The 10,956-nt window shown below is 29.7% G+C and overlaps 1 protein-coding gene across 1 annotated transcript; it reads right to left on the bottom strand.

The window, feature by feature from the left end:
- Positions 1 to 422: 422 nt before the first annotated feature.
- Positions 423 to 3,914, bottom strand: LOC124945831 (leucoanthocyanidin reductase-like). Its single transcript, XM_047486334.1, has 5 exons — positions 3,638 to 3,914; positions 3,421 to 3,561; positions 1,175 to 1,412; positions 907 to 1,110; positions 423 to 832 (listed from the first exon to the last, which is right to left on the bottom strand). The coding sequence occupies exons 1-5, from the start codon at positions 3,857 to 3,859 to the stop codon at positions 495 to 497; spliced, it is 1,143 nt and encodes a 380-aa protein (XP_047342290.1). The 5' UTR covers positions 3,860 to 3,914; the 3' UTR covers positions 423 to 494.
- Between the last annotated feature and the right edge of the window lie 7,042 nt (positions 3,915 to 10,956).

Below are 10,956 nucleotides of genomic sequence, written 5' to 3'. Positions count from 1 at the left end.
AAAAAATTAAAAATAAATGTTACAATTATTTTATTTTGTTAATTTAAATATATTAATAAATAATTTAATATAATAAATTATATTCTAAAAAAATATATTAATTTGTTTAATGTTCCAGTTATTGAAATATTAAAATTTAAATTCAATAAGTCTTTTTTGTCCAACAAGTATGTATGTCATTGAGTTATTGGATAGGAAAAAAATCAAATTTTGTTTTTAGTTAGAATAAATTTGATTCTTGTAGGCCCTTGTTTTAAGATAAATAACTTATTTGAAAAGTCCCCCACTTTAAAATAAATCCTTAAATCTTTATTTTTTTTATTCCAATATATTTTACTAATTTATAAAGATCTATGTTGTCTGATTTAGATTATAATTTTAATTATTCAAAATTAAATTTTTATTATTGTATGAGTGGAGAGAGCAAACAATTGATTATTTTATTCATAGAAATAATATGGATAATAATAAAAACAGTAATTAGATAACACTAATTAAGCACACATAGAAATAGGTAGAGCAGCTTCAACAACATGTTCATTCTGGTGTGAAATCTGAACATCACCCCCACCCTTCTCCTTCTTCATCATCTTCTCCTCCTTCTCTACAATGATCTCTTCTTTGATCATCATAACCTCCTTTCCATTTTCATGGTTTGGAATCTTTGAAGCAAATTCAGTAAAACAATCATCAACTGTCTTAAAACACTCTTCTGGATATAGGGTCGTCACTTCCACCTCATTCGGCCCATCAATACCAAATTTGATTTGACACCCATTAATGAATATATCATGAGTGAATGATGCCACTATACTCTCTGGTATTATGTTCTCTGTCAAATTCCAAAATCAAAACTTTTTTCTTCAAAAACAAAAGACAAAAACAAAGAGATGGGTTTTAATTGACCTGCGGCGGCTGATAACAAGTCGTTTTCAGAAACAGTAATTCTAGGAAGAACACGTTGAATCTTCTTCTCCCAAAGAGAAGCCAATTCGTTCACGTTAAGGTAATTACAAGTCGGCCTAAAATGAACCAATTTGTTTATCGTCCGACCGTCGTCAACCGTCTTCATTGTGTACTTTCCGATGTCGGCGCCGGCCACAAAATATGCTAATTCATGAAATCAAATTAATCTTGACCGTTAGATTTAAAAATAAAAAAAGTACATACATACCTTTGACCGTGCCGTCGCCGTAGATATGGAAACGATCCAACGGCGGGAGAACTTCAGATGGGTGGGTATTATCGTAGTACGGCCAAGAGGCGACGGAATTGCAACAGATGTAGGTGTACGGAATGCCGGATTCCTCCGTGAACCGGCGCACCAACCGTTTTTCCTTGTACATGTTTAGACCCGGTTCAACTGGATCTGTCCGGTCCACATCATGTCCAAATTCTGATGGAAGAAACCTCTGCAACCAATTTTAAAAAAGTATATTTATTTATTTTGTTTAGTTAGGTAATTATATTATTATACAAATGGTTTTTCTTCTTTTTTTTAATTTGTTATTTTTTTGCTTTTGGTGGATAATCAGTCATTTTCAAACAAATACTTGTTTGTTTTGGTATTCTAAAATATTAAAATAATTTAGTACATCACAATCATGATAAGATATTAAATTATAAAACAAAATGATAATTAAATTAAATTTAAGAAAAAAATATTGAAAAATAAATTAGTGGTTCCACCTAACTTTTGGATTTTCATTTGTTTGAAGAATTATTTTTTTTTAATCAAAATTAAGAAGGGAGATTTTGGTTTAATTTTAGAGATAAAACTATTATTATAATACTTTTTAGAAAACAATTCATATAATTTATGGGTCTCTATCTTACTTTTCATGTTTAGTTTCTTAAAAAAATTATTAAAAAATTTAATATCAAATCTTATTACGTAATTACTTAATTTATTAATCAAATATCAAAATATTCTAATTTAATTAATTTTATAAATTTTAAATAAAAGACATTAAAATCATTCTATTAATTAAAAATATAAATAATTTATTTTTTTCATTTAAATAACATATATTATTTTCAAAAACAAAACTCAATAAAAACAACAAATAATGCCAAACAGTATTTCTTATATATCCAGATCAGCAAGAGTGAATAAAAAAATAATTTTAAGAGAGTGTGAAAATCTTTGTTCTTTAAATAATTTTTAAATAACGATTATATTTACATATATCCCTCTATCAATTAAATAAATCAATTTATTAAATAAAATATATAAATATTTTTAAATTTTCTCAATAAATATTAACACTTTTTAAATATTTTCACCCAATAAATCAAACTTTTTATAACCCATACCAAACAAAATAATTTATAAAAAAACAAATAAATTTATTTAAATAATCCAAATTCAAACAACACCTAATAAAGAGAAAATAAACAATAATAATTTACAATATGAGGGACGTCCAACACAAGCAAAACATTCCAAACAAGAAATGTAAAACATACACATCTTAATTACTATAAAATAAATCTCTAAGAAATATATTTAGTTTTATTTTATTTATAATTTATGTTAACATAAACTTCATTTTTTTTAAATATATTTTAATAAAGGATCTGGGATAGTTCCAACACACATGGTCTAATTAATCCTTATATGATATTAACATAATACTCTTAATGTTTTAAATCTAATGATAATAATACTCTTAAACTAAGATTGTTGTATCTTAGCTAACCAAATTTAGGTTAAAATGTTTTAATTTTAATAATAATCATTCTATATTTTGTTCATAGATGCAAATCTGTTTCTAAAAATTACCAACTTTAAATGAACAAAATTATATTGTGGTTAAAGTGGGGTAGTTAGCTAGAAAGATTATTTTATGATTTTTAGAATATCAAATATTTAATAATTGATTATTTAGGGGAAAAAAACTTTTCAGAGATAATCAAATCATACAAGGGTTTGAGAAAAGAAAAAGGAAATAGTTTGCATCATCCAGCATCTCCTTTACTTTAAATATATAGATCTAGCTAGTGGTACTTTCCTAATATAGAAAGTATGTTTTAAATAAAATTTATAAGAAAATTTAAATAATAAGAGGCATAATGAAAGAAAATATATATTATTAACATTTATATATCTTTAAAAAAAAATCTCAATAACCAAACCAAAACAACAAGATATATTTAAAATAAACCCCAACAACTTATAACCAAACAAATGTCATCACTATGCTCATTATTTGTACAACTTGATTTATAATAAGTTTAGATTATAAAACTCAATTTTTTTTTTAAATTTAAGTTTTATCTAGGAAGTGGCTGACAACTACAATCGCTTAAACGTTATTATCATCTTTACATAAGAGTGTTTTTAGTCCGAACTTTTACAATCTGTACTCTAACGAGTTAACGTAATAGTTAAAGTAAAAAAATAATTAGTAGGTTTACCTTAATTGTTCCGACAGATTTGATGGCTTGAATGAGGGTAATCTGGTCTAATATTCCTTCACCACCAACAACAGAGATGACTATACCTATCTTATGATCCTTGAGTATTTTCTCCACAAGTTTTTGATCTTTCATGTCACCCTAATTCATTTGTAACAAATTAATTTTTAACAACTCAAACTTTAATATACATTTGATATAATAGTAATATACGTACGTAAATGATGATGGCTCCTTTTTCTTGAAGGCTCTTAGTAGCTTTGGCCTTAGAAGAAGAAGAATTAGCAGCGGGTGCACGAAGGAGAATATAGGTCGGCCATCCACCGTCAAGACTGGCCTCCGCCACGAACTGACCGATAAATCCGGTGGCTCCGATCACTAGTGTGGGTAGTAAGGTCTTTGGGGCGGCTGAGGATGATAGTACTAATGCAATTGTCATCTTTCTTGCTTAGGTGAGGGTAGTTTAGGGTTTTGCACAAATTAAATGAAAATATGTTTTCTGTCTCTATTATCTCTCCTATGTGTTCTTTCTTATATAGATATAATGGAGAGACCGCTCACGTGGAGATTATTTTCACCTAACCTTCAATTCTACAAAATGACTGTTTGATTCTTTCTTTTTACATCTTTAGTATGAATTGTTTGGTATAAGATGAAAGTATTATAATTAAAATGTAAAAGGGTATCAAATTTTAGTATTAAATGTCCAATTGATGGGTATTTTCATATTTTATCAACAATTTTTAAAAGAATGAAATAATAAATTTATCTTTTGAAAAGAATGTATGAAGTGTCCAAGTATAGCTAGGCAGCTTGAAGAAAAACTCATCACATTCAATGATCATATTTGAATCAACATATGTGGTATTTCATTTGTGATCTTATATATATTAACTTAATGATGATATGAAGATGTTTATGTTATTGTATAGAATTGTTTTATTTAATAATTTTATCCACTTAAATTATATTTTAATTAATCAATAAAGAAAAATTGATGGCAGTATATATTTAAATTATCTACTAGAGTATGAAATTATTTAATTTAGTTTACTTACCATTCAAACCATTATTAACTAATTGTAGGTAAAACATAATACCATTAGATATGGGGTACTTTAACTCTTCACACCACGAAAGTGACCAATAGAGAATAGTAGAGTATGTATTATCTTTTAACATTTTGATAAGATAAGAATATGTGATTTATAGGTTTCAATATTTAAGTCAAATAAATTGTCTTATTGATGACATTTTAGATGGCCATGCTAGAAAGGCTTACCACCCCACATATCTTAACAATAAAGTTTGATATTTGAACTATACATTATAGTTAATAATAAAGTTTGAACTCAAAAACTCTAACTCACCAAACAAAATTAAGTGAGGCATTAAGCAATTGGCTACAACACATTTTAATTAAATTAACATTTATTAAAATATAATATTTTCACACTAACTTTTTTTAAAATTTAAATTTTCAATAATTAGTTAATATATTTAAATTTTAAAATAAATAATTTAAAATATATATTTTAAAAGTTTTAAGTGTTTGGAAGTTAGTATGGGGAATTGTGAAATTAAAATAATCTTACCACGTTCCAATTTTAAAATGAGAAAATGTAAAATAATATTGAAAACTTTTAATTGTGCTCTTGCTTAAAGTTTTTACAACTTTTAATATAATTTTTATAGCTTTTATTTATAATTTTATATGACAAAGATTATATTATAAAGTTGTATATAATTTAAATAAAAAAAGTGATAAATGAATTATTAGTCAACTATAATTATAAAATTATATTATTATATACTAAGATTGAAATTTTTTACATCATTTTAAATTTGTCTCAATAAAAAATTAGAGGTGGTATTTTTTTTTTAAGTTAATACATTTTCTTAAATCTCCATATTAATTTCCAAACATTTTTAAAAATATATTCATTAAAAAGTTTAAAATTTACATAAGTAATGGGTAAGGATGAAGGATGACAAAATATAGGCGTTATCACCCCTGTCCATTCTACTTATCCTTTACTATCATTCCGCCTCGTTTGGTTTAAAGCATCTTTCATAGCAAACCGTTACTATATATTTTCTAAAATTAAATTAAAAAATTCTTTGATAAAATTATATAAACATTTTTTAAAATATTATACATGATAATATATTAAAATATTATATTATTATAAAAAAATAAATTTAAAAAATTATAAAAATAAATATATTGGTGAAGTTATATATATTTAATTGTATATTATTGTTCTGGCATAATCAGATGCGTGAATACAAATATCATTCACTAGTCAAACATGGAAAAAATCATCCATAACATAGCAATTCAGCAGGACGGAATATAATTGTCATCCCTATTTTCTACCATCTTCTCTTCAATCAATCTTTTACGTTGTATCGTAACAATTTATCTTCTGTTTATCTTCTCTTCAATCACATTTCTTTTTCTATGATGAGTAACAATGATTGTTCTTGAGTTGGAAAACATTCAATACACAACATGGGTGGAGTTGTTCAAGATCCATGCCCGTTCTCATCAGTTCCTTCATCACATCAACTCGTCAGTCCCTATTCTACCACCGACATCGACGGATGTAAAGAAAGATATGTGGCTAACTCTTGATGCCATTATCTTTTAGTGGATCTATGTCACAATCTCACATAATCTTAGAACTGGAGTCCTCATCCGAACAAACCTGGACACGGCTATGTGGGAATTTTCAAGATAACCGTCATTCTTGTGTAGTTTCCTTCGAGCAAGAGTTTTCCACCACCATCATGGCGAATTTTCCCAGGGTCTCGACTTATTGTCAACGTCTCAAAGTCTTGGTCGATCAGTTATAGGGCGTTGGTAGACCAATCTCGAACAACCGCCTTGTATTGTAGTTGGTTGTGGGCCTAGCATAGATGTACAATGTGGTGGCAACGTTACTCCGGTAAAATGGTCTTTTACCTCAGTTCCACCAATCGCGATCCATGTTGATTTTGGAGGAATCTAGCTTGGCGAAGCGGGTTGCCTCTAGTTCGGCACCGACGTTGGGTGTAGCTCTTGTCTCCAACGCACCTAGACAAATCGGTCACATCGTATGTCATTTTGGGGATCTCGGAAGAAGTCAAAGAATAAGGGCTCTCATAATGGGGGTCGATCGGTAGTCCTAGTACCAAGTCCAAAGTCGGCCTCCTTCTCCCTGGCCGCAACAATGGGATAGTCATTTATGCCCACCATCATTGTCTTGGCAGTGGCCACGGGCTTCTCCTCCATGCCTGTATTTAACGGATCAATGGAAGGGACCTCCTTCCAGCTCTCGTCTGTCGACACCACAACAATAGTCAGGTCTCCTTGGCCCGCGTCCGCAAGCATACATGGCTCAATCTCCACCAACTCCAACGGACATTGAAGCGGCCATCCCTTGGTATTACGTCTCCTGAACCGACATGGTGCATGGACACGGGTGCAAAGTCCCACATGATATCTCAATAAAGTACTTTCTCGTCTTATTTTAATTCAAGCATTAAACATGATATTCTTGTTGATAATAGTAATACGATTTTAGTTTTGGGTATTGGGCATACCACTATTTGTTCTTCGAATCCTAAACTTAACTTGAATAATGTTCTACATTCTCCTACTCTTGTTAAAAATCTAGTTTATATTTGTAAATTCACTACGGATAATTATGTGTCTGTTGAGTTTGATCCTTTTGGATTTTTTATTAAGAATTTTCGGATGTGAACGCGTCTAATGAGATGTGATAGTCGGAGGGATCTATATCCGGTCACAACTAGAGTTAGGTGTCGTCTTCTGTTGTTACTACTTTGTCGCCATCCGTGTGACATACACTAGTAGAAAATAGGTTGTCTGTAACGACTCATAGTAACGGCGCTCGAACGCCCTTACTAATAATTCTTATCAGTAACGGTTTTTTAAAACCGTTACAAATATAAATACATCAGTAACGGTTATATAAACCGTTACAAATAAAGGCTCACTTTTAGAATTTACTGAAGGCTATTAGTAACGGTTTTTGAGATAAACCGTTACTGATATCTTATCTGTAACAGTTACATATATAACCGTTACAAAAAATGGCCATCTTTTCACCTTCCTCTACTAGCATCTGTAACGGTTAATGGAAAACCGTTACAGATAAAGGCTCAGTTTTAGAATTTAATGAAGGCTATTAGTAACGGTCTTTGAGATAAACCGTTACTGATATGTTATCTGTAACGGTTTCCTCTATAACCGTTACAGATAGTGTGCCGCATTTTCATCTCTCTTTACTAATGTCTGTAACGGTTAATGGAAAACCGTTACAGATACCCATTAAAACCCGCGCCTTCTTTCTTTCTTTTTTCCTTCTTTCTTTCTTTTCTTCTCTTCTTCCGTTTTCTTCCGCGCCCGTTTCTTTTCCGTCTGAAGTCGCCGCCGATAATCAAACGCTCTTCTTCTTCCGTTGATCTTCTTCTTCCGTTGATCTTCTTCTTCCGCCGATCATCCGCCCGCAATCAGGTAAGTTCTTCTTCCCTCTTCTCTTCTTCTGCCCTCTTCTCTGTTCCGTCGACGTCTGTTCTTCTTCCGCCGATCACCGCTGTCGCTGCCTTCTGATCAATCAGGTAAGTTATTCATATCCTCATTAATCAAAACAGAGTATTCTTTTGTCCTAATATATGCTGTTTGTTTACAGGCGATCAATCTGGTAATTTTCTCTCTTTTCTCGGCGGTGCTGCTCCTCCAACCGTAGTTGTATTCACATGTGCTGAAGACCAATTTTTTTAGGGTAAAATAATTTTTTTAAATAAAATTATATAAATGATTTTTTAATATAATATATTAAATATTTATATTATTATAAAGAAATAAACTTAAAATTATTATAAAATATAATGAATAAATATATATATCGGTGATTTTATATATTTAATTATGTTTATAATGTTCGAGACAAAATTGGGTAGGTCGGGGCAGGGCACAAATATTATTCTGTCTCATCTTCAATCAAACCGGAAAAAAACTACTTCAAACATAACAATTCGATTTAATTACGCGGTGCAATTTCAAATTGTAATCCTTAATTCATTGGAACTATAATCGAAATATTTGTTTAAGTTTTTGACACATTTTTACTATTTATCGATATCTAATTCGTTGTTATGGGACGGTGATATTATGGGATGAAGTCTCCATAATATTTTGTCTTTGTCGATATCTAATTCGACTAACGAAACTACTAGACCGAGGATCAACCATGTCTTTAACTGTGAAATTTCTACATATAGCAATGAAAACAATCTTAGGATACGTTGTAGCTAGACTTTTGACACTATGCCAAATTTCGTCCCAAAATCTAATCGAATAATCATCCCCACAATTAATATATATTTTAGTATAGAAAATTAATTAAAATAGATAAATTAGGAAAGAAAAATTATTTTATGAATATGGACAAAGCGAGTACCTTTCATCATTTTTATTATATATATTTATAAATATTTATATAAAAGTAAATATGTTAATATAAAAATTATTGATGAAAAAAATATGATTAGTGAGAAAATATATATTTTAACAAAAATAAATTAATTAAGATAGATAAATTAGAAAAGAAAAATTATATAACGATTGTGTAAAAAATTTGGTGTACACCTCAAATATTTTTATTTAAGAGTTATTATTATATATTTTTAATTAAACGTTAATATATAGATAAAGTAAATAAGTTAGGTAATATTATATGTTTTAATATAAAAAATGTTGATGAAAAAAATATATAATTAATAAAAAAATTATATATTTTAAGTGAGAGAAATTTATTAAGATGGATAAATTAAAAAAAGGTAATATATATATATATATATATATATATATATATATATATATATATATATATATATATATATATATATATATATATATATCAACTTCTTGTTTTTACTTTTCAAAAGAATAACTTTAATATCACCTCAATATATTTCACATTCAGATTTTATACATCTTTTCTACATTTTTGGAGCCTCTATAAAATGAAATTTCATATAGTTTTCTCTCCATATTTTATCATGGCTAGCAATTTTTTCAACACTTCACTAATTTTAGTTTTGTATGTCATGCTACAACTTTCAACCACCTTTGGAACAAAACATCAAAACTAACCGGTTTTTCAACCTATCTCATCCATCGAGATTCATTTGAATCGCCATTGTACGACTCATTAGTCACTCAAAGTGACCTTGTAAAAAGAGCCATCTTTCGCTCTAGTTCTCGTTTGTCCCGTCTCAAGTCTCTCTTAAAACTCTCCAACAATGACGTGAATAAAATTTATGTCTTAAACTCGACAATTATGACAACTAGAGGGGAGTACCTCATGAAGTTTTCCGTAGGCACACCAACCGTCAGACAATGGGCAATCCTTGACACCGCCAACATCGTGTGGACTCAATGCCTCGAATGTATCAACTGTTTCAAACAGACTCAACGCAAATTTGATCCTATGAAATCATTATCCTATCAACCAATTGGATGTGAAGAACCAAAATGTCAACAATTGAGAAGAGGTGTCATTAATTGTAGTGGTGCAAATAGCAATTGTAAATATCGATTAGAATACAGTACAGTCGCTTGGTTATCCTGACAACTTTAGTTTTGAATCTCTTAAATTAAATAAATTAATTCACTATAATAAATAACATATTTCTCATATTTGACTTTCATGTTTATTTGGAAAACATGTTCGTTCATTTGAGTATGGAATTTGCTAAGAAGGATATGAATCCCTTGCATTATTTTTTGGACATTTCGGTAAGGCCTCATGCAAATGATATGTTCCTCTCTCAACGAAAGTATGCGTCCGAGATTGTAGATCGTGCGGATATGTCATCTTGTAAGCCGTCGACTACGTCGGTTGATACCACGCCGAAACTTTGGGCTTTAGTCTCTTCTCTTGTGTCAGATTCTTCTTTGTATTGCAGCCTGGATTGTGCTCTACAATATTTGACGTTTTCTTGTCCTGATATCACGTATGCGGTTCAACAAGTTTTTTTTTCATGCATGATCCCCGGGAGGTACACATGGCGGCTCTAAAGAGAATTATTCGGTATATTTAGGGAACTCTTGATTTTGGCCTTCATTTGTCACCATACTCTGTTACATCCCTCTTGGCTTACACTAATACTGACTAGGGTGAGTGCCCGGACACACGTCGTTCGACATCTATCTACTGTGTCTTTTTGAGAATGAATAGTTGTAGAAAAAGAGAAAGTCAAATCCCAATCGAAATTTGTAAATAGAAGCCGCCCAATAAAGTTAAATATTATCAAAGCAAAGCCAAAGCATACTTGAATGGACTAATCCTCTAACACTGAATTGAAAGACTCTTGATTTCTATATTTTATAAGTCGTTAAAAAAAATATTTTATAATGGATTATCTAAAGATAAATTGTGGATGTGTAATTATCGTACTCATTAAATGCGTATCACTCGTAATATTATAATATTATATTTTTTTAAAATCGAAAAGAAAAAC

Source organism: Impatiens glandulifera, chromosome 7 (genome assembly GCF_907164915.1).
Source record: "Impatiens glandulifera chromosome 7, dImpGla2.1, whole genome shotgun sequence".
Classification (NCBI taxonomy): domain Eukaryota; kingdom Viridiplantae; phylum Streptophyta; class Magnoliopsida; order Ericales; family Balsaminaceae; genus Impatiens; species Impatiens glandulifera.
The sequence above is the reverse complement of the archived record's forward strand: the minus strand, read 5'-3'. Positions and strand labels throughout refer to the sequence as shown.